The sequence below is a fragment of the Diabrotica undecimpunctata genome, chromosome 4 (assembly GCF_040954645.1).
Source record: "Diabrotica undecimpunctata isolate CICGRU chromosome 4, icDiaUnde3, whole genome shotgun sequence".
NCBI classification, from domain to species: domain Eukaryota; kingdom Metazoa; phylum Arthropoda; class Insecta; order Coleoptera; family Chrysomelidae; genus Diabrotica; species Diabrotica undecimpunctata.
Window position 1 is genome coordinate 19,161,935 of NC_092806.1, and position 26,083 is coordinate 19,188,017.

At 34.1% G+C, this 26,083-nt stretch overlaps 1 protein-coding gene across 4 annotated transcripts in view; it reads left to right on the plus strand.

Moving 5' to 3' along the window:
- Positions 1-26,083, plus strand: part of LOC140439267 (calcyphosin-like protein) — a 60,242-nt gene that overhangs the window by 21,393 nt on the left and 12,766 nt on the right. For 3 of the 4 annotated variants that reach the window (XM_072529079.1, XM_072529080.1, XM_072529077.1), the window contains exons 2-3: positions 18,495-18,653; positions 20,787-20,964. In XM_072529079.1, the coding sequence (XP_072385180.1) occupies positions 18,496-18,653; positions 20,787-20,964 (336 nt within the window). In that variant the 5' untranslated portion in view covers position 18,495. Of the gene's footprint in view, positions 1-10,630; positions 10,791-18,494; positions 18,654-20,786; positions 20,965-26,083 lie in introns of those variants that run through there. The other variant, XM_072529078.1, reaches the window with a different exon arrangement.

Here is a 26,083-nt window from a genome sequence, read left to right on the forward strand (position 1 = left end):
TGTTATAATAGGAGGTACTGATTTTCAGAAAAAGTTTAAGCTATCTAACATTACAGAGTTTTTATTAAAAAATGGTGAATTTTTGACGTTTTTGAGAAAAATGTAATTAGTGAATTTTACCTGCCGAAACATTGTCTAAAAACTCATGTTATAATAGAAGGTACACTCAATATAGGAAGGAAGGAATGTAAATGAGTTTTAAACAAATTTTCACTTATTAAAGTAATTATTACAACTTAAGAACCGCAAAAAACAATAAATACTGATTAAGTCAACTAACTGAACTAACATTATCCTCAAAATAGCATGCAATAATGACTTTTTTCTTCAAACGTCAAATAATGATGACATTACTTACCTAACTTGATCCTGTCAAAGTTTGATGTCTCCGCCGGCAGCAGTTTTTTTTCCCATTTCTTTACGGCGGAGGGAAAAATGTTGTCATGGCAACAATATGAAACATGTCACAAAGCAACAATACAAATGTCATTAACAACAATTAAACATCATTTTTATTTATAGTAATATTAAAAGTACAATTAGTTAATGAGGCATTTTCAAAATTGAAACCGTGCAAAAATGTTCCCGACTCTTGATACGCATTGGTAATTGTTGATGATACTGATGGTCGAGAACAACTTTTAGCAATCATTCCCGATGTTGGCGCATCATGAGGGTTTAAAATTTTTTGAGCATTATTGTTCTTATTTCTTATTGAATCCTCTATATATCCTTCGGCAACCGTGCTTGATTTCCAGCCCCCATGTCGTTTGAGGCATTCTAGATTTCCGCCTCCATCAATTAAAAGTGTTGCTAAAGTTCGTCGTAAAGAGTGACCCGTGTATGCGCTTGCATCGTTTAAATTTAAATAACTAGCTACTTTTTGGGCTACTGCGCTGATCGAATGTATTCCCATGACGCTTCGGTAACACTTTCCATTTTGGTACTTGATAAAAAATCGGTTTTCTGTGAAATTTTCAGGCCGCAGTGAAGCATACTTTTTATACAGTTTAAAGTAGTTTTGACCAATTATCGTAAAAGATCTAATTTGTCGTGTTTTACTGTCTGAGATTGTGATAATTATTACATTTTCTTTATCCTCAATGTCCACAGTCTTCATTTTTACCATTTCGTCGCATCGACAGGCGCCGGTAACCCCAATTAACAAAACAATCTGAAATATTTTTATAATTTAGTAGAGTATACTACATGATTTGCAATATAATTTTTTTTACCTATAATCCTAAATACAACTTATCTGGCGCTTCAAACAAAAATTTATCAAACTCGTCTTTAGTGAAAACTTTAGACTTCTTTGCAGTATATCCTTCGCTTGTTTTTTTCAGAAATGCACGTAACTTTAAAATTTGCTTATTTCCACATTTTTTCTAATAAGTAACTCGGATTTTATCATAGAGTATCTTGACCACATTGTAGAAGATTTCCATTTATTTTCATTTTTCATTTTCATTATATGCCAGTAAAACGTCTTCGGTAACTTGCCGCACTCCTCTGGTATCGCACCACTCTTGGAAGTGCTTGTACGCTAACCGATACTTTATTCCGGACTTGGAGGGCCCCCAAACGTGCTACTGCATCATTAGCCGCGGACTCAATTTCGTTTAGGTTTTCCATTTTCGCACTAAATTTGCGCTTGCGGTTGCAACAACAATAAGCTGTATTTAATAATTGCAAACAACTGTCAAACAACTGTAACCAGGGAGACGCAAATCCCACCGACGACTTAATTATTTTAATTTCTAACATCTAGACGACTTTGATAGTTGTCACAGTTAATTTCGAGTAAAAATAGCGTATGAATTGTACTATTTATGGTTGAAAATTGCTACGTTTGAAGAAAAAATAGTATACTTTATTCGGCAAAGAAGCGACTTTCCTTGACTTGCCCTCTATTACGCGCCTCACTTCGTTCGGCGCGTAATATCGGGCGCGTCAAGAAAAGTCATTCTTCTCCGCCTCATAAAGTAATATACTATTACCTGCCGGGATCTTATTAAAATTTGCAAATAATGAAATGTTTCAAATTGAAAGTCTGTGTTGAAACGATGATGTTTGTAGCTAGTGACTTTTTCCAGGCAAAGATCTTAAACCATTAATGCATTTGGTGGTAAAATGTCAATTTCGATCATTTTTGTACTTAGTGAATTTTACTTGTCAACTGACGATATATTTTGTTGACACCAGCTTATCATTATTACACTGATTAGGTATTTGGAGAAGTGACACACACTGTGTGTCGTCGGCTGTTCGCATAAAAATTTACATGAAGGGCCGATGACACACAGCGTGTGTCGGGCGTATATCATAAACTTAATTACTAATCGAATAAAACAGAAATATAATTTCGATAGAAAATGTATAAAAAACAGCGATATCTCTTGTGACAGCAAAATACAAAATAAAACAAGTTACAAAATATAAGAAAATGCCTTATGGTGTGGATTTATATATTCTTATGGTATTCCTTGAAGCAATTCTGCAAACATAGACCTAGTTTCTCGTCGCATGATGAACAGTAGTATTGGATACTCTTCCGAACCTGCTGCTTGCTACATACCCTACATCTTTTCCTGTGAGTCCTGTCCAACTTACTTGGCAAATGCGTTGTATCAACTTTGGGTTTAGGATGTAATAGTTTTTCTGGGAGCAGTGTTCTTATTACCTCGTCCCTCGTACGGTAAAGTAACGAATCTGCAAAATTGAAATTTTACAGGAGAGCTAAAAAACATTTCAAGTTAATATGAAAAATAGGGATATTAACCTAAATAAACGACATTTTTGTATTAGATTCTATAAATGTGTCTTTATATAATTAACTTAATCTAAAATTCAATATCATTTATTAAAGCAAAAAAACGCAGATTCGTTAGTTATCTTTTGCAAAATTATCCCTTAGTCCAATATACTTAGGCTAATGTAAAGTATTGAATATACTTTAGTATTTATATTAAGCACCATTTCCGACAATTAATTTAAAGCTTATATGCGAAAAAATTGATATACTTCACATAATCATAACATAGGTACTAACTACTAATAATAATTTTTATTGAAAGCTACTAGGAAACATAATACAAAATAAAAAATATGAAAATAAAACCATGACCAAACACAAACCTTAAAAATTACAACAAAAAGCAATATAATTATATTGTGTCGTCATATTCAGATTCTTCTGAAATATCTGGTTCAGGCAGAGGATCCCTTATAAGAGTTTGGGTAGGAAGGCTTTCATAAAATCCATGGTATGCACGTGGAATCTGTAGATCTTCGCATAACTTTTTCAGGTCTCTGTATTTGGCAATGGAAATGGGGAGGTGATTAGTATAAGGCGTAGCTGGTTTGAAGTTTGATGGACGACCTCGTTGTAATTTAAGTACATATTTGACAAAGGGTGTCGTTTCTTCATAGTTCGTTTTAACGAATACAGCATTTAGATCTGTTTTTTTGTACACAAACCAAACTGCTTTTCTAAATGGTAGACTTGTATTACTGTTGTCTTCACCACGAAAATTACATTTATCTGGACAAAAATCCATAAATTCTTGGTGCACTAAAGGGTTAACTTCAAATGGGTGAGGTTTATTGCGAGCTGTTCTTATAACTTGAGTCCAACCTTCTGTTGTGTACACTGGAACGTTCTTAACCTTTTGCTCAATTTTAGCGTGTATTGAATCACATTCCATTTGACTGTGTCCCGGTTAAAAAAATTTATGGTAAATTTGTTTTATATTTGAATGCTCTTTAAGGATATGCATACACATAACTATAAACCTAAAATTTTTCTGTTGGCCCCCACAACTGTCAGACATCATTCGCACATACTCTACCACGTCGTCCTTCCGTTTCGTCCCAAACATAAAAAGTTGCACTTACATCTTTAAGATTATAAATTGTCATGTTATAAACTGCAAGTTTTCTAACATAAAAGAAGAGGCCACTAGGACCTTTCGGAGTAGACAGAACAGCTTGAAGATCTGACTGAAAAGCTAAAATATTGTTTTGCTCTTTGGCAATTTTGTATCATTGTCTCTTAGTTTTCGAGCAGCTTCTTTCCGATTGCAATGTTCTTTATAAGATTCTTCATCAGTCTCGCCATATTTAGCACGTTCTTCTTTGGCAATGCAAACTTTACAACGATCTTTCTTAGGTTTATGAAATTAAAGTTTATATTCCTTGAAAATCTTTCGATATTTTTCAATGGAAACTGCTGTACGTTGAGCTTCCAAACACTTTTCCTTATACAAACTGTATATAATTGTAACATTCAATGTTGATTCTAAGAATTTATACATACTTTTTTTATGACAGTAATGGGACTCGCCACTTGGAAAGGAATGTATGTGATCCCTAATGAAAGTATCGTCTTTTCTTTTATTAACTAAACTACTAAAGTGACTAATTCCCCGAGAGTTGGTTTATTTTACTCATGGGTGTGCTTTTATTTACATTTTTTATAGTCCGTCCAGTAATATAAAAATATTAATTCTCTTTATAGTAAACTCGCGAATGTGCAATATTCGTAATTTTGGACGTATAGAACTTAATAAATCCCAACGGTAAACTTACGAATCTAATTATTCGTAAGTTCACTGTAGCAAAAGTTGAAAGACGAGCACATACGTTACTTTGAACCAGTTAATTGTGAGTTTAATATTGAAGATACATATTCAATACTTTAACAGACTGTAAATCTAGTTGTAATATGTAATCCTAACCGGTTAATGCAATTTCGTGAATTTCGCAGATTCGCTACTTTACCATACATGGGACGACCTATAAACGATAGTCATAATATGACATTTGTTTTGCAGTAGCTTTTTTGAATAAGAGGTAGCCATTGAAAAACATAATAGAAAGAATATGGATTCGAAGTTTTTTGTACTATCTTAACGTTTTTTTTATCACTTGAATAATATGACAGCATTTGGTCTTGATGGTCTATGCCAGCCATATTATCATTGTATTTAGGAATAGCCTTTGGTTTTTGGCCCATACCTCCCCTTCTATTTTTAATCTCTATCATGTCTTCCTCAAACTCTGTTGACAGAAATGACACTTCTCTCTTATCTCGCCACTTACTGACTGCAACTTCCCCAAGATATTTTGTAACAATTTCTCCTTTCTTAATTTTTGCGTCAACAACGATTTTAAGATTTTGTTTCCGTCCTTTCCGAAGAGTAGCGGTCACATATGTATTTTGCTCAAGTAATTTCTGACCTAACGGAACACTGTTATAAAAATTGTCCATATATATTAAATGTCCTGTGTTTTGCAACCCATTCATCAGCGACATAACAACTTTTTCAGTGTAACCTGTACCACCCGTTTCTCCTTAAACACCACTATAAACATTACAACGTAAAATCATGCCATCTGGTTCAGCTAATAAATACAATTTCATGCCGTACTTATGTTTTTTTCCTTTTAAAAACTGACGAAAAGACAGTCTTCCTCGCCATAACACCATGGATTCATCTAAGGATAGCGATTTTCCAGGGTAATAAATTTCTTTCATTCGATTATTGAAGTATTCCTGAAGATATCTAATTTTGTTTAATCTGTGGTTATAGATAACATCACCACTATGACCGCATTTTTAGAAAAATGATGGAATCCTAAAATGATCATAAACCTATTTCTACTCATATATTTTTGTAAGCCAGGAATTGCAAAAAGCTCGTCTTTCTTCCAATAATCATGTAGGCGACTAAGTTGTACATTACCGATTTGGTACCTCTTCTTCTTCTTCTTAAAGTGCCTTCTTCATTACTGAAGGTTGGCTATAACTACAGCAAATTGCTCTCTATCTTGAGCTGTACTTAGTATCGAATGTGTGTTCATGCCTCTCCAGTCTCTTACATTCTTCAACCAGGAGCATTTTCTTCTTACTAGACCTCTTCTTCCTTCCACTTTCCCTTCCATTATAAGTCATAGAAAGTTGTATTTTTCTCCTCTGTAAATATGTCCTAGATAACTCGTTTTTCTGTTTTTTACAATATTTAGAAGTTCTCTCCCAGTGTCCATTCTTCTTAGCACCTCGTTGTTGGTCACGTGCTCTGTCCAAGAGATCTTCAGCATCCTTCGAAAAACCCACATCTCAAAGGCTTCTATACGCGTCATACTTGTAATTCCGAGAGTCCATGTTTCCACTCCGTATAGCAATATGGAATAAATGAATGTTGTTACAAATTGATATCGGATATCCAACGATAACGTAGAGTTAATTAGGAATTTTTTCATTCGTGGAAATGCGGACCTAGCATATTCTATACGAGCACGTATTTCGACCTCGTGGTCAAGATCGTTTGATATCCAGTAACCAAGATACTGGAATCTTTGTACTGGTTCTATATGTTTGTTATAAATACAATTATTAATGTCGACATTTGGTGCACGTGTAACAGCCATTACTTTTGTTTTATTTGTGTTTATATTTAGTCCCAAGCTGTCTTCCTCTTTGGTTATGACATTCAAAAGTCGTTGTAAACTCTCAGCACTGTCCGCAATAATGATGGTGTCGTCTGCGTATCTTAAGTTGTTTACGTATTCTCCGTTGATTTTTATTTCTTCTTTAATATTTTCGAGGGCCTTTTTAAACATCTTTTCAGAATATATATTGAATAACAATGGAGAAAGTACACAGCCCTGACGAAGTCCTCTTTTTATTGGCAATTCTGCTGTCAGACGATTGTCTATTTTGATCGACGCTATTTAATCCCAATATTATAGTTTTTTAATAAGTGCTACAGTGTTATGGTCTATACCATGTTGTGTTAGGGTTTCTATGAGTTCTGTATGTTTTACTCGATCAAACGCTTTGGAACCACATGCCAAGAAAAATCTTCAACTCCGCTAAGGAAAGTGTTTTTCAATTTGTTATTCTGGATTTTTCTTTAGTAGATTGATTTAAGAATAATTCCTTCGCATATATATTCGTTTTATCTACAATGTGCAAAAGCAAGTCATCAGTAACAAGCAAATTTAAAAAAATCGTATGGGTTATTGCCAGCAGGAGGCACTACGCGAAAAAAGCATTTCCAGTGAAAGGTATTGTCTTTAAATCTGATGTGCTACTCCAATCTGGTTGTAATATTGTTTGAGAGATATTATCATTTTCGCTAAGAACTTCATCAGCATCATTGATATCAGCGTCAACTCGTTCACTGTCAGAGTCATCATCCGCTCCCGACCAAGAATCTTCTGATGGAATAAATGGATCGTCATCTGAACTTTCCCATATTAATTCTGCTAATTCTTCAAGCTCTTTATTCGATAGCGGTTTGTTTATATCCCGTTTTTTATATTTGCTTTTCGCACTAGTGGGCCCTGCGCCGTTAGCGTCCACAACTGTATAAAAAATCTCAGAACTCAAAACCACTGGTACACAGATATACTCTACGATCTATTTGGGGAGCCGACGGAAACACAACTCTCCCTATCAAAAGCCAAGCACGTACTACTTACGTTTTTACTATTCTCTTCACTTTCTTCTACTTTCAATTTCATAATATTTTTAATCAAATCTCTATTCAGCAGCAGTTTTTGTAGGTGTATCTATTTCGCCTTTTAACATGCTCTATCGCATTCGTTATTTTTCTTTTCTTGGTAATCGGGCTTAAGTGCCCATCCAGCCAGCAGCAAATGTGTAATAAAGTTCACTTAAATTAACCTATTCTAACTAAACTAACTACACTACTATTCTGGAAATTAAAAGAAGAACTACGATGGGAGAGGAACTGGGATTGATTACTTTTCGCACCTAGGGGTAATTCAAAGTGACTCACAGATAAAAAGTGTAGACCACGGAAAGTATAGGTAAAAAGGTAAAATATATGGCGATTCAACAGAGGTAACAAGCTTAACACCTACAATAAAATTTTAAGTTACACATTTTAATAAACTTAAGAATAATTTTATATACCTTATACATATTTAATGATATTAAATGAAGTAGATTGAAAGGGGGTATAATATTTGCAATAATAAACTATTAATAAGTTCCTATCTTTGTATTTCAAATTAACTACAAAAATAAAAAATATGATCTAAGTCGCAAACCACATTTCAAGTTTCACAAAGTTCGGTGTTGACTACACCGATTTTATATAAGTGTTTAGGGAAGCTTGCATATTCAAATTTTAGCCTACAAATGGTCACAATCTTATTTATCGTAAAATCATAATCTTGGTGCCACAAAACTGTCGGAATACTTGGATATAATAGTGAGTATCGTGTGAGGTTATTAGAGCAATAGTTTTTCCAATGCACTTCCAATTTTGCGTTAAATTTACTCTTAGATATCATTGAATATTCTTGAGCGCCTAAAAATTGTTCTTGATATGCTCTCCAGTTGTGACGCTTTTTTTGGCTAAGAATCTGCAACTTCATTGCCACGAAATCCTACATATATGAGCTTTTACCCAAGTGAATTTTAATTCGTATTTACTTTCTTTAAATTTATGAATTCTTACTTTTAATCCTCTTTTATTTTACTTTACTGCATAAGAACAGATAAGGAGTCACCCAAAAAGTTTTTTTAACTTGTTTTCGATATAATCGCAGGCTTTAATAATACCAATCGCTTCTGCGGAAAAAATATAAGTATTATTTAGTTTGAATTTTTCTTGAACGTTTGTTGATGGTACATAGAATGCACATCCCGTACCGTTATTTTATTTTGATACATCGGTATATATTTCCAGAAAATCTGACAGATTTGATATGTAGGCCCTTAATATATTTTTACTTATCAACAAATTTTCATTGTACATAGGAATATTAATTTTAAGTGGCTCCAACATGTCAAAGAATTCAAATTTTTCGACAGAAATAGTTCTTTTTAAATCACTATTATAAGTACTTGTATTTCTAAAACCATACATAATCGAGAAGAAGGTTTTTTTTACCAGTACGTGTTAGTTAAATCGTGGTTATTTAACAAGGCTATTTTATCTAAAAGAGTACGGTTTTGAAAAAGACTTAATCATAAATTTTTTCGACAACGATTCCCTCCGTAAAAATATTGGTGGATCTAGTGCTTCATTCCGAAGTGTTTCCACAGGCGTTGAAAACATTGAACCCAAACAGAGCCTTAGGGAAATATTTTGAATTATTTTCAATCGTTTTAGGATGTAAGGACTGGCTGATTCATGTAACGTAAATCCGTCATCCACCATGGACCTAATAAAGGCTTTGTAAAAAGTTAAACACGGTTGTGTTTTTTAAAACCTTTTAAAGATTTTGATTCTATACTTTGTATAAATTGTTTCCAGCTACGCTTCTTGTCAAGAATAATTCCAAGATAAGTTACCTTATTTGATACTGTAATTATTGCCTTCGTTAATAAGACCTTATTTACGTTTCCTGTACAAAAAATTATGAAACATTTCAAAAATCAAAATAACAAATTATGGTCAGTTTTGACATTTTGTATACCTAACGGTCACAAAATATATTATGATAAATAACGATGTTTTGAGCGGTCTCTAATGAAAATTTTATACATGAAAGGTAATGGGGAAAGCAAGTAGACATTTAAAATTCAGAACTTCAAATTAACAGTGTTAATGCACTTGTAGAATCCTTCTAGACCCAATAGTTTTCGCATATTAATTTGCAAAAAAGCTGCTGAAATAAACTATGTATTTTTCAAACAAAAAATGTAGCTGATATAATTTTAAACAATGTCAATTAGCCCTTTTTGTGCAGAATGAACCGTTCTCTCACAAACAACGCTTGAAGCGATCAGCGATTTTGAATGTGAAAGTTTATTTTTAGTCATATTTCACAGGCCTCATATTTGTTGCCAAAACTCTAAATCGAAATTTTATGTTATAGGTTTTGATCCCATGAGAATCGTAAAAAATCGCAAAATTCGCGCAACGTTTTTTTATTTGATAGTTTTCTAGATAGAAACTCACTTCATTTGCGGCCAAAAGTAAAAATTTAGTTTAGTACGAAACCTTCACTCTTCACCTTTTAACGAATTTTGATTTTTGTCGATAGGGCACTCTGATCAAAAGATATCTACACTATATATCTAAGATATGTAGTTTTTACCGTTGAGTTAATACAAATTTTGTATAAATAATTGATTTTACGTGCGTAATTCAAAATAACCGGTCTCTTTAAGCGTTGTTTCTGAGAGAACGGTTAATTTTACAGAAAAAGTACTAAAAACAGTTCAAAATTACCTCAGTTACATTTTTTGATTGAAACTTTTTGTTCTACGGATCAGATCAAATATCGATGTTTTCCGTTTTTCCCTCTATGAGGGCGGGTTTTGGGGGAAGCCCGGGGGTAGGAGCGGTAAACGCTCCTTTTTTGGTGTTCCAAAATTGACATTTTGAGCTTCAGCAAATTCAGCTTGTTTGTATGATTTTTACAGTACATTACGGTACATTATTTTTATTATATACAAATATTTTCAAAGATAACCTAATTGTTTTACAAATAGCGTTCGATTAAATTTTAATAAAAGCGTCACTAATATCTAATGACGTTTGGCATTACAAATTCGTTACCAAATATATGGTTTTCAGACCATGTCATTTAAAGTAACCTTGAATGGAATTTCCCATCTTATGATGAATCACGACGGTTCACCTTTACTTTCACGTAAAAATCAGATTAATACTCGGTTTGTTAAGTCAGTTCTGTCTGTAACACATCAGTAAAAAAATATTGTGTTTTATATAAAATAACTTGGAAAGTTAGTAGGAAAACTGTAAACGAAAAATTATTGTAGCAAATTGGGGTAATTGTTGGTGAGTTGACAAATTATAGTTATAGAGTTAGTTATATTATAAAATCAATTCAGTGACCCAAATGACGCACTAAGTACATTGTATAGACCCTAATCGCGGTTTTCCGATACGATTTTCAATTTGAAATACTTTATTCTACAACATTTAAATTAACACTATTGTTTTATGGCTATTATAAATCATTTCTGTAAATCGTCAATGTTTCTTTTTTACGGTATTTATCCATTTCGTTCCATGTTACAGATAATGGTGACGATTTTTTTATTTCGTTTATTTATTTCGGAATGGTACATTGGTTTGTAGATCAGTAGCAGCGAATTAAAAAAATCATTATGGCGGTTTTATTGCTGGATATCATAAGTGATGAGGACATTAAGGCAACCAACTAATTATTGTGTAACCCCTTTTTGTGAACGAACAAGAGGCGAAACGTATTGATTTTACGGGATATTCTAGATAAAAAATGCAAAAAATTTAATTTTCTACAAAGATATTACAATATATACATACTGCCCATGGTGCGAATAAAATTGCACGCAAAAAAGACTCGTTTATTTTTTTTAATATACATATATTGCTATATCAGATATTATTAACGAGTTATTATCATTTATAACTAGACCAAATCATTTTCTCTTTATAGTTTTAACAAAACTGCATTGGACTAAATATGTATTTGCAATTTTTTGCAAAAATTATTATTTTAAACACTTTGATTATCTATAACTTCGACTGGAAAATTTTTTCATTTTCAAGGAACGTCATTATAGAGCAAAAATTAATTTTAAAATTTTTATAAGTTCATGCCTTTTTTCGTAATAACTAGAGCCTTGAAAATTCGTCTATTGTATTTAAATAATAAACCGTTTCCTATGACTATATAAAAATAAAGTTTTAAATTCGAATAGAGTAAGAGTTCCATATTCTATTTCTTTTTTCAAAGAACATTTTTTAGCTTCTACTGAATTTTAAAAGCTGTTTTTTTTAAATATCGTTTTACTAGACTTTTTTAACGAAATTAGAAAAAGTGAAACAAATATAAATATTTTAAAAGTACTTAATCTATTTATATAAAAGGATAGAACGACAAGTTACACTGTTTGTTCGGTAGGATAACTACGCCACCTAGGAAAGAAATCTGAACTACCAACATTTGACATTTCAAATTTCAACTTACGAGTCAATCATATATTGTTCTTCAAACAATACGATTAATTTAATACTAATAATATTAATTACATAATATTAATACATATTAGAAACATACCTATAATGTAATTAATACGATTTTTTTCGTAAAATTGCCAAAAATTTTAAGGCAAGATTTATTTTGCAAAATAATTTAAAGCCTTATGTTATAAGGCTTTATATGCCTTATATTATATTTATATTTGTATATTTGTTTGGATTACATGCAAGAATGTACATACGCTGGTTTTTGTACGTAGATCTAAATTAAATGAAATAAAATTAAATCAATTAAATAAAATTATATAAAATTAAATAAAATAAATTAAATGTAGTGATAAACAAAATGAAGTTATTAAACACAAATACATGATAATAATGAAAATGTAAATAATGAATAAATTCTATATTATATTTAACAAATTTTGAAAATTACTAAAATCATTAAACAAAATTTTTAAAGGAAAAAATGAAGATTTTATAAATTTTAATGAACTTAAATCTGATAGCATTAAAGGAAGCGGCTACAAAAATGGGTTTAATAATAAACACCAACAAAACAAAATACATGAAAATAGGTACGCAACCACAAACACTACGGCCACTTGTTATAGAAAATGACGTCATCGAAGCAGTTAACGAATTTGTATACCTGGGAACGCTCGTCAATACTGAAAATGACACTACCGCAGAGATAAACCGCAGAATTTGCACGGCTAATAGATGCTATTTTGGGCTTAATCTCCTTTTTAAATCTACAGTTATATCAAGAAATACAAAAGTAAAACTCTACAAAACAATAATACGCCCAGTCCTAACATATGGTTCAGAAACCTGGACTTTAACAAAAAGCAATGAAAACATGTTAGGATGTTTCGAAAGAAAAATACTAAGGCGCATCTATGGAGCGGTAAATGAAAATGGTGTCTGGAGAAGACGATACAACTTCGAACTCTATAGGATATACCAGGAACCAGATATCGTAAAACACATAAAGATAGGACGTCTGAGGTGGGTAGGCCATGTTATGCGGATGGAGCAAACCGACCCAGCTAGAAAAACGCTCCTTGATAGACCTATTGGTCAAAGAAAAAGAGGAAGACCCAGAACAAGATTCCTAGATAACATCGATGAAGACATGAGAAATATGGAAATACGTGCTTGGCGGAGGAAGGCGATGGATAGGGACGACTGGAGAAAAATTCTTGGGGAGGCTAGGACCCACACAGGGTTGTAAAGCCAAAATGATGATGATAAATCTGATATATTATTCTAAACAATATTAACAATTTAGTAATAAGCAGACATAAAACTTCACGAACCCACATATAGTAATATCACGCTATATGAAGTATTCACTTCTCTCGGCACTCCCCAAGTGCCACGCATACACCACAACAAATATTCGTATACAGGGTGAACTACAAAACAAAATTACGATTTTCTCATAGTTTTTAAATATTCAACTCTATATTTTATTTTTTCAAAAATATTGCATTTATGCAGTGAAACATTTTGCAGTAGTACAGTATATCATAGAACAGTATACAGCATCGTCCACACGGCCGTCAAAAAAATGTAGGCCAATCACATAATCCCCAACAATATCACTTCAAACATTTATAGATCACCTAGTTTGACTATGACCGTTAATAAAGTAGGGATTGCTTGATGAATAATAATGAAAATTATGCCGGTTTACTGTTCAATTTTTCTGTCATGTAACCTCATCCCCAAAAATTATATAATCAAAAAAAAACAAATAACAAAAATAAATCATCATCATCATTGGTGCTACAGCCCTATAAAAGAGCCTCGACCTTCCCAAGTCTCTTACGCCAGTCAGTTCTGTCCATTGCCAACTGTTGCCAGTTTGCTGCGCCTATTTTTCTACCATCCTCATCTACACCATCTCTTCATCTGAGTTTTGGCCTACCCCTACTTCTACTTCCCACAGATTGTGACATAAGGGTTCTTCTAGGAGGGTTGTTCTGCTGTGATCTTGCCGGATGTCCTGCCCATCTATACTTCCTATTTTTATAAGAGATACTACGTCTTTACCACCAAATATATGTTTATATCTGTAATATATCTCGTACCTCCTTCTCCAAACACCATTTTCACAGATGCCTTCGAATATTCTTATCAGGATCCTTCATTCAAATATAAGCAGGAGGTTTTCATCTGCCTTGGAAATGGTCCATGTCTCCGATCCATATATAAACACTGGTTGTGTAAGGATTTTGTATATGGTTATTTTTGTTTTTTGGCTTAAGTTTCTGCTTCTCATATGTCTACTCAGTCCAAAATAAAAATAAATAAATAAAATAAAATTGACAAATAGTAAACCTTCGATGATAATCATCGACTGTCAATTCTTGATGTAACTGTATGCGGTGGGGATGCTTTTTATGTTTACGGAGTATTTTTGACGCTGAAATTTGACTTATGTTTATCTACTACATAAGCTACTAACATCGTGTTAGTTATATACTAGCGGACCAACTCGACATCGAGTTTTGATGTAAGTTTTGCTGATATTTAAGAGGGGCGGAGTCTAACGATCCATCGTTTCCGTCGTCTGGTGTAAATGTTCCAAAAATCCTAAAAATAAACTGTATCGACGCCAATTTTTTTAAATTGAAAATCGATAAAGTAGTTTTTTAGGATTTTCAGGAAGATTTACATTAGGAAACGGAAACAATATGATTGTTTATTATTTAAGTAAATACTTCCGGTTTCATAATTCTGAATTCAATCAGTAAGTATAAGAAAAAAGTAGACGCGGGCATATTTTAAAAATACATTGAAAATTAGGACTTTAAATTTTGAAGAATGAAACCTGTAAAATTCCTATACTTTACTATAGGAAAAATTCATTTTATGGCCGCCATTTTTAAACCGGTTCGAATTTTTTAAATTTTAAACCTTAGGGGGAATCTACTCAACAATCTGTTTAATTATTCGAAAAAATTATTCTCCTATCTATGACCGTTTAGGAGGAGTATTGGGCACAAGAAAAGGGCTTAGCCTTTTAGTATATAAGATTTTGGAAGAATTTTTTTAAATAATCATTTTTCGTTCATAAAACGATTTCGGGAGTGGAAATCGAAACGTCAAAAATGCATTAAAAATATAATTTTAATTACAATTAGTTGTGGCTTAATTCCATATAAACATAATATTTAATCCTAATAGTGTTGAAAAATTGATATGACTAAAATTATTTTAAATATTAAATATCTTTACACAGTCTGTAGCGTCCACGACTGAACATAGGCCTCTCACAGTTGTCTCCAGTGCTTCCGATCTTCCGAAAAGAGTAAAACGGACAATATATTTTCATTTAATCCATATGATAGCAAAGAACAGTCAATATTTAATAAAATTGTAAAATAATACAAAAAATAATAAAAAAATAACCAGATACTGGGACAATAAGTTTTTGATTTAACGTACAGATAAACGTCATGTACATTAACTTTTTAATTATAGGGGTTCCATTAGAGGAAATGAAATAAAATTATTCATTTTTCGTTACCATCAAGCCCATACAATGTGTTGTCACGATATATATGGGCAAAGTAAAAGTCATTTAATATAAATAATATCATAACATTACAAACATCATTATCCAAACCAATGAAAACAACCATCGTACTATTTTAACAGTTAAACTATAATATTAAAATTAATTTTGAGATTAGAAATACCAATAATATTGCGGTTCATAGTATATATTAATAAGTGGTATCAACATAGAGGCAAAATTTTTTAATTTTTATGATGTACAATATTTAATTTCGATTTCTTTATATACCGTAACACAGATCTCTCTCTCTCTCTCTTGTCGTTTTCTCATTGCTGAGGATCGTGATTTCCTACAATGCGGGCTGTCAATTCTCTCCATCTCTTGCGATTTTGGGCTGCTCTCATGGACTCGGAAAACGTCTCTCCAGTGGCTTTCTGTACTTGATCTGACCATCGGATAGGTGAGCGTCCTCTGCCTCTACGTCCTTCTACGTTTCCGCACACAATTAGTCTTTCTAAGTTGTCATTGTCTCTTCTCGCAATGTGGCCAAAAAACTTTAAAACATTTGCAAGACACTGAGAGGAGAGTCTGGTCTGAATGTTTAGCTCTTCGAGAATCGACTGATTGGATCTGTGCTCCGTCCACGAGACGCGTAGCATTCGTCTCCAGCACCATATTTCGAATGCGTCAATCCTTTTCCTATCCTCTGATTTTATTGTCTATGTTTCGACACCGTAACTGAAGATTGAACAAATGAGTGTCCGTACCAGTCTCATTTTGAGTTTTTTGGATAAAGAGCGGTCCTTCCATATTTTTGACAGTCGACTCATCGCGTTCTTGGCCATCCCTATTCTTCTGCGAATTTCCGTATGGGAGGAGGCTGCATTGCTTAAGGAAGATCCTAGATACGTGAACTCGTCTACTTTCTCGAATTGATTTAGGGCGCCTGTTGTTTGGAGGATATTCGCGTGGTTCACAATCATGATTTTTGTTTTCTGATTATTAATCTTGAGCCCACACTTGTTGCTTTCGGTTTCTACTCTCTTTATCAGTCTCGACATCTCCTCTTCAGATGTTGCTATCAGTGTTGTATCGTCTGCGAATCTTAAGTTTGAGATATTTTTTCCTGCAATGGAGATGCCGCCTCTCCATCCATCGAGTGCGTTCCTCATTATTTATTCTCCATATAAATTGAACAGGTCTGGAGATGGTATGCACCCTTGTCGTACACCTATGCTGGTTTTGAAGGTATCAGATTGCTGGTTTTCAATTCTTATTTTAACTGAGTTATCTTCGTATAAGTTTTTAATTAATATTGCCAAATGATCTGGAACTCCCATCTCATGAAGAACTGTCCAGAGAACTTCCCACTTCACACAATCAAATGCCTTTTGGTAGTCTAGAAAACAGATTATTATTGGAATTTTAAATTCGCGGGCCTTTTCTATGAGCTGCCGCATATTAAGGATTTGCTCTCTCGTACCCTTCCCTTTGACAAAGCCTGCTTGTTCTTGGGGAATTTGTTTGTCTAAGTATTGTTGCAAACGGCGTTTAATGATTCTTAGTAATATTTTGCTTGGATGGGAAATCAGTGAGATGGTACGATAATTACTACACTTTGTAATTACACCCGACCTTAAATATCAACTAATTTTGCAACTTGGTTAAGTGTAATATTTTTAAACCAAGAAAAATATACAAATGCATCTGTCAAAGACCCAGCAAAGAGTATCATCCTAAAACTGCGCCAAGCGCAAAGGCTTTCTTTCCTTGAAATTATAGGTGATCTGATGGGCACACCGATGGCAGCTACTGGACGTATTTCCGCTGGTCATCATTATAAATGCGGAGGCAAGAATCGGATACTAAAGACCTGAAACGTAATAGTTAGATCAGGTCGTAATAATCGGAATTAGAAATACAGTACGGAAGATGACTTCTGATCATTGGGTAACCTTAAGTACGTTTCCAAGTTGACATCTGCAAACGAAAGGGATAGGGCAGAACAAACGCAAAACTCAGACTGCAGAGTTATACCTAGTATACTTCTTCTTCTTGCATTCAGCGTCTTCTATGGAGATTTCTGATCAACGAATAATTCGACCGATGTCATCAAGAAATTCTTTTACGTCCCACGCTTCTGCGTCCAACTATCTTTCCTTGCATGAATGATGATCTGCAGGAACTCATACCTTGTGCCTTTAGAGACGTAGCTGAGGAACTCTTTTTTAAGAAGTTCTTTCTTTTTTATAGTAAATATAATTTCCGGTTCAATATTCAGTATTTTCAACACTGCCTTATCAGTGACTCTTGTCATCGAATGCCATAGTCTGTGGACTAGTACGCATTTCGATGCGCATCGCCCCGCCTCGAATTTTTCCATTGGCTCTTGACCTGGAAATTCCTATTTATCGCTCGAACAGCGCATATAAATATTGGCGATTTTCAGGTCAGCTAGGTCAGTCCCTCACGAGCCCTCCGAGAGCTTAGTGCTCTTGGAGCGCTGCTTCCTGCTGTTCCAATTATACTCTGTGGCTGAAATATTATTCAACTACAATCTGATGTTTTATTTCGACCTATATTTTTGTCATGTAAGAAATATCTTGTCTTTTCAAGACAAGTCTTCAGAAGACCACGACCTGATGCTTCATTTCGACTTGGTGTACCTTTGTCATGTAAGAAATATCTTGTCTTTTTCAAGACAAGCCATCAGAAGATAAATATTTACAAGTCCATACCCAGTAAATGGACTTGGGTAGAGGAGCTCTCGACTGCGATATTCGAAGCTCTCTACAGAGCACCCGGAGATAACAGAAGGTGTATAGACCCGTATTTGTTCCCCCTAGGTGACACTCTATCCGTCCAGGACACTCTTCATTCCCATGTACTAACAGTCAGTTAGAATGTATAAGCTAAGGAATATAACGAAAATGAGTAAATAATAAGTGATAAATTCTATTTAACGTTTTTTGCTTTCTTTTCAGAATGCTTCGACCCCAAAGTGCCACTTCAAGGCAAGAAACAGAAATGGCTTCAAAAAGTATGCGAGAACTTCAAGCGCTTGGCAACTCAGGAGATCCCGTCGAACGTCTCAGGCTGATATGTTTATCTAGAGGAGCTACCGGAATCTTAGGACTTGGAAGGTAATAATGTTTTTATTATATTATTAAATTTATATTGAATAATGCTACCTTAGGTCGTATATGCTTGTATTATATATTATTATGCTACTGTGTACATATCATTTCTTTAGAAGTATCGTATAAACTGTTTTCGCTCGCTTTCTGATTCGATAAGTATTTGATAATAATTATATATAAAAAACATAAGTTTTATGTTTTTTCTGATGTAAATAATTAGGTCAACAGCATATATAACAGGCAATAGTTTTGCCTGAACAAGTTTCGCAATGATTTTTATTATATCGTTTATTGCTAATAAAAACAGAGTAGGACTGATATACTGTATCAAATGCTTTTTTGCTGCTGCTGTTTTTCCATACTGTATCAAATGCTTTAGTTATGTCAAAGTAAATTGCCGTACATTTTTGATTATTTTTAAAAGCTTCGTGAATAGCGTTTTCTAGATCTATAATGTTGTCGTTTATAGATTTGCCTGGTCTAAAGTTAGCTTGTTCAATGGTAAGTTGATCATTATGTTCTAGGTTCCACATTCATCTTGTTGACTGTTTTTTCCATAAGTTTACATATCCAACATGTTAATAATATAGGACGATATTATTCTGATTGTAATGTATTGAACTGTTTTTATAAATTTAATTTATTAAATTTATTTATTATAAAGTGTTCTATATTTTACAAGCGATACAATTTAAATAGCCGCGCGAACAATTTATTAATCGACACTTGTTTTCGTCTGACCTTTAAATCTCAAATCGTCTGTTTTATACCTGATTTGTTTATCTAGAAATGTCTGCCGGCTTCGAAAGTTCCAATCGCAGGTATAAGCGGGGACCCCTATGAGTCACATTTATCGTAACATTGCTCCCCTCTTAAAAGATGGTTCCTCCTGGAATCTTGTCGGGACTGGAACTGGAAGGGTATGCTGGTATCGGCAACTAGACCCTCTTTTACAACTTCCAGTTGTAAAAAAATGACAAGGGCCAGTTTTCTCTCCGCACCAGTAACTATGCGGATTGCAACAGACTAACACCTGGACTTCGGTGTCTTTACAGATCTCCTCCACCATACTTCGGATAACCCTCCAATCTAATTGGCAGCACTCCAACTTTGGCATTGCTAACTTTTGCACGTCGGACTCTAGTACGTGCTCTCTCAACTGAAGTAAGGCTTCCCATACATCTCGGTAGGTAGTTGGTCACAGGCAGTGTCTTTTGTTACCAGGTAGAAAAGGTAACGTGATGCATCTTGGAGTTTCAAGGCTTTCCCGGGAGCTGGCACTTGGCATTGAAGTACTGCAACTCGACCGAACTTCCTTAGAAAGACGGATGCCAACCCAGGTGCGTCTTTGATACTGGCCGAGATGGTAAGGGCCAGTGAATAGTCACCGGGAAGCGCGAGTAGATTCAGTGTTCAGTAGTTCAGTGGTAACACCATGTCTTGCTTTACCGATACCTCCATAGGCCTCCATGAATTCCTCAAACGTGAGGTCAGACATATCTTGAAATTGTTTTACTTCCACTTCTTCATCTACGTCGTGGTCACCTTCGAAAGACGCCAGCAAGTTATGGTGTAGTATCATCGGCTTTCCCCTCGGAATCTTGCTTATTCGGTAGATGACATCGTTGATCTTCTCCATAATGAGGTATGGACCTTCCCAAAACTGCTGCAACTTGGGAGAACAACCTTTTCGCTTCATGGGATCATAGAGCCAGACTTTGTCGTTCTTCTTAAAGTACCCCTTTTCGACTGACCTCTCAATGACTGACTGATCTCAAATCGTCCGTTTTATACCTGATTTGTTTATCTAGAAATTTTTGCCGGCTTCGATCGGAACGCTGGAATATTATTCGATCCTCATCTAGAAAGTTCCAATCGCAGATATAAGCGGGGACCCGTATGAGTCACATTTATCGTAACAGTATCTTTATTTGGTTTCATAATAGGAATAACAATGTAATTTTTTCAGATTTTTGGAAATGACATATTTAAGATTAAATAACTTTATTTTGCTTCTCTACTTTGTTATCTATTCTAATTCTTCTCACTAATCAGAAGTATGTACTCTAATAATTAATTCTCGTTATTGTATCCCTTTATAATTCTTTTCATCCGTATAAAATGTATTGATTTTAGGCTATTTAGAATAATGGACGATGACGGCAATAAAAACTTAAATAAGGAAGAGTTTTTACATGGACTTAAAGAAGTAGGATTACAATTAAGTGGCGAAGAAGCCGAGGAGATGTTTCAAAAGTTTGATACAGATGGTAATGGTAGCGTGAATATAGATGAATTTTTAGTTCATATAAGAGTAAGTAATATTCAAATTTTTTGTTAACAGTAAGCTAGTTAGATTGAGGTATTCGATTTGTTTACAAGTATTTGTTTTTAGATCCCGTTAGATTCTCTTTTTTTCTATTCGTTGTATATTCTGATACATCCAGCATTATCCAAAACCTAATTTTTTTACAAAATCTATTGATGTATACCTTTTAACAATTAAGAAATTTATTTTTTCTTTTGAAGATCTTTTAAAGACACCATTGGCACCATACCAAATGATAGCTGGTATTTCCGCCCACTAAAAACCTTCACCCGGTTAAAAAGTGCATGATGGAATCTCCATTGCATCTGCTCTACTCTGCCTCATTATAAACTACAATATTCTCCGTACATATTTCCCCTTTTTCTCCAATATCTCATGATTGTAGCAATTTTAACGTTCACAAGCTTCCAAAATTTTCTCGGTAGGTAGCATCAATTCACATCCCTTATTGTTATCTTCTCATCCTTCTTGCTCGTTTCAAAAAGGAGTCAAAACAACCTTTCGTCTGAACATTTGAGGCAGATGATAGTTTACTTCCTCATGCTCACGCCGACCCACACACGAACAGATTAACAATAAGACAACAGATCCAGTCAGCCTTCTCATCTGTTCCGACCATCTTAGCTGTCGTCCATTTTGTAATTAATTTATTGTTTGTTCAGACTATAACACATTTCTTCTTCGTTCACACGATGATATATTTCGGCTTATACCTTATAAGATACAGGTAGAAATGATAGGAAAACTTGGGGAAAGAAAAATAGCATTCCTGACAAATATTTACTGAAAAACGCTTCGCAGCACTATCTATTTTGGACAACAAAATCTACTTAGATATGTGTCTCTACACACAAATACATCGATCTTCCAGAAACAAATTTCTGCAATTCGTTTGAAAGAGTACGGCTAATTATGTATCATAGGCATGGCTGCCTGTCTTTTCTGTCTAAAAATCTGTTCTTCTTTTCCATTATGTCATGGTAGTAACGTAAATCGAAGAGCGATTCCTAATCCGAGAGATTTTCCTAACCGAATTCCCTACATATTTTTTGTTTACGGTGATATGTTTGTAAAATTAATATTCTTATCGATCTCTACAACAAAAATACATAAGCGATTACTATATTTGTTTAAACAGGAATATAATGAAAAAGAGATATCGATTATTAATATTTTAGAAGTTAATAACGCTTTATGTCGTGTGGAACGTTACATAGTAGGTACATTGTGTACATTACCAAGAGTATTAGAATAGTGCTTTTATATTTTATTGAAAACATTAGTTTTTAACATTATTCGCATATCAATAATAGTAGAATAATCCTGTTCATTGAATTTAAAACAAGATTCGAGCATAAAAGTAATATTTTGAATTCAAAAATTTTTCAAAAAATGCACTCACTTGAATAGTTTTAACCCCCATTTCGACATTTTAGAAATATTTGAATGCTTTTATAAAGGATTTTTGGAGTAATACTGATTTCTCGATATAACTAAGAACACGAACTGAAATTGCAAGAACTTAATGATGCGCATGTTGAGGTGTTACATGTTTAGTATCTTGCTATATGGCATAGCGATCATTAAAAAGTTTTTGAGCTGTGGTTTTACAAAAGAATACTAAAAATATACGTCTCTCTTCTTCTTCACGTGTTATATCACAATCATTCAACGTTGGCGATCACCATTGCGAAGGCTTCTCGATCTTCTGCCACATGGAATAATTATTGTCCTGCATTTGATATCTCAGTTCATTCACGAATGTTCTTTAACCATGAAAACTGTATAAGAAATATGATTAGTAACGTTTTGCAATTGATGTGTCAATTTCATGGTGATTTTCCTGAGTCTATGAGTCTTTAATGCAGTGGTTCCCCTTTGCCTTCTGCATTCTTATTCCGGTCGGTAAGTGGGGGATTGCTTATACCGGCAATCACATGGACGTCAGAGCCTGTTTTCTTATCTAGCAGGATGCACTGGATAATCGGACACAAGCAGGTGAGGTTGACATGTTGGATAGGAAAAGCTATACGTTGCGCATCACTCTCTTTATCATCCCTATAGGCCTCTACTACAATTAAATCCAAAATAAGGTGTTTTGGAAATAAACTCTTGAGTTATTTGCGTTTTAATATCGACAGGATCCACGACAGGACATTTTTCAAATGAGAACCAATCGGAGGAAGCCAGTGTCATTTTTTTTGTAAAGATTCTTCATTACTTTCATCTTCAATATTTATGAGACAAAAGTGAGTTATAACTTCGTCGATTACTTTGTTAACAGAGGACTACTGTCACTAATGAAATCTTCGACTGTGTAGAAGTAGAAGTCTGCGGGTCAGGATAGTTTATCCCTAAAGTGGGAATAGTCATTTCAATGCTTTTTGGATCGTATGATGTAAAGAAGAGACTATGTACTTAAATTTAATGAAATACCAACCAAATTGACGAAAGTTCAAATCGTAAACTAAAATCAACTTTGTAAATATAGAACAAGAAGTAATGAAAATATTGAAAAGTATTTTCTTGGAATTTAGATTTAAATACATATACTAAAATTTAAATAAATATGCTAAAAAATTTTTCTTGGTCATAAAACAAATTTTTTAAAATTTACCATTTAATCTTTTCCTTTCTGGGATTTATTTGCCAGACATTGTAAATAATCGTTTGAATAATTGTCCATAACTTCTAAATGGACCAACAAAAAACCTGAAGTTGGTCATCTAAGAATCTTTGGATCTGAGGTAATGATGCTGATACCTAAAGAAAAAAGGTATAAATGGGACAAAAAATCAAAGAAAACTGTGCTTGTTGGTTATAGTGACAACATTAAAGGTTACAGATTATATGATCCCGAAATAAAAGATATTGTTATAAGTAGGGATGTAGTAATAAATGAAAAATCAGTTGATGTTTCAATCACAGTTGATGAAGAGTTGTCAGGATTATCAGATTCAGTGGGAAATAATCACGAATCATGTCAGGAACAAAATCATCATAATGAAAAGGACACATCGGTTGATGAAATTGCTGAAGACAACGATCCTGATTACTTATGTAACTTGCCAAACTTACCAGATGAAATCAGGAGATCAACCAGAATACCTAAGCCAAAAAGGTTTGATGATTTTGTGAGTTATTTGTGTTCGGATAGTGACTGTGATCGGATTAGTGTCGGTTAGACCTTTACAGTCCCTATTAGTCCGACTTTCACCAGATTCCACAGCAGTGGGGATATTTTTTAATTACTCTAGTTCTAAATTAGAATCCTATTGGATAATTAGGCATGCGAGTTTTCAAAATTATTTCTTCTTTTTTTTTTGGTGAAAAATTTAGAAGAATTGGACAAAAGGCTAATAAGCCCCTAAAATTTGGAGTCATTGTAAAATTTCACAGGTTTGGAAAGGGCATAATTTTTGCAACTTTTCACTGAACAAAAAAAAAATATTCATAATAATGATGCACGACCAGTTGCCTATTTTCTAAATTAAAATTATAGTAAATACAGCTCTTTAATAATATAATTATAGTAAATAATTATTTATGCAGGAAAACACTAAATTTCCACTTCCTTTCATTTGAATAAAAATACTATTTATAGCATGAAAACTCAATAATAGTAAAGACTAAAGTAGGGCTTGGTTTATCTGATTAGATTATTAGTTATTGATCTGGTGACACAACGAGACTTAATTAATGAATTGCTACGCGGAAACATTTTATTTTTTAAGGTACTGGTGTGGTCTTGCTTATTCACGTAATACATCCTAATTATACACAGTAAATAAAAAATGTATTTGTTTTTTTAATAGAAACCTTTATTTTTCTGTCAAAATTGAATGAACAATGGAATTTTAAAAACGGCAATATGCATCCCTATTGCCCTAGACTTAGTAGTTTATATATATATAAGGTAGGTTCATATAACAGAATTTCCGTTAGTAAATAAGCCAATTTCAAATGTTAAAAACGTATTCATCAAAGCCCCTCTAAGAGTGCAGATGTATATGGAGAAGCTGGTCCTCTTTACCAGAGATGGTCCAAGGATTCAAAACTACAGTCTAAATTTTTCTGACCAGGTGAAGTACCTTGGTATTACCCTTGACAGGAAGTTAACATGGAGCTCACACTTAGATGGTAGAGCTAAAAGAGCGTATATTGCCTATGAGTAGTGTCGACGAACGGTCGGACGCACCTGGGGCCTTACGCCCAGGGTGATCACCTGGGTCTACACTGCTGTCATTAGGCCAACGCTAACTTACGGAGCTATTGCTTGGGTACCAAAAGTGCTACAGGAAACAGCGATTAACAAACTAAACCATATTCAGTGGATGGCTTGCATAAATATAACAGGTTCCATGAAATCAACACTAACTGCTGCAATGGAATTGATCATTGGCATGACGCCTCTAGTGACAATGATGCGACTGCGCTCAGCTGGTGCAAACCTTGATGTAGGAATGGGACAATTAAGAACTCGTTTCTGGCGGGGAGAGCTGTATGCGCTACCACTGCTACAGGCAGGCTGCGACTCAATTGAACCAAAGTTTGTCTTTAACAAACCCTACAAAATCGAAATAAGGCAGTATATGGAGATAAACGTGGCAAATGCCTATTGCATATACACCGATGGCTCCAAAATGAAAGGAGGCTCAGGATGCGGGATATACTCCAGATAACTGAACCTAAGAATAAAGTGGGGTATGGGCAAAAATGCCAGCGTAGTTCAGACAGAACTGACTGGTATCTCCATAGTCGCAAAAGAGATAACCCAAAAAGGTATAGCAGGGAAAACTATAATGATCTGCACAGATAGCAGACAAGCGCTACTAACCTTGAATAGACCACGTGTCACATCAGGTTTAGTAATGGAGTGTCACGAGTCACTAACTCAAGCTTCGGATGGTAATACCATCATCCTGAGGTGGGTTAAAGGACACAATAGGAATAACGGCAACCGCATTGCTGACCAATTATCTAGGAAGGCGGCAGACCTAAGACTCTTAGGACCTCGGGATCTTTTTGGTTGGTCAACTACAACAATCGCGGAAATTGTCAAATGTCACTCCCATACGCAAATCGTAAAAATATGGGAAGAAGG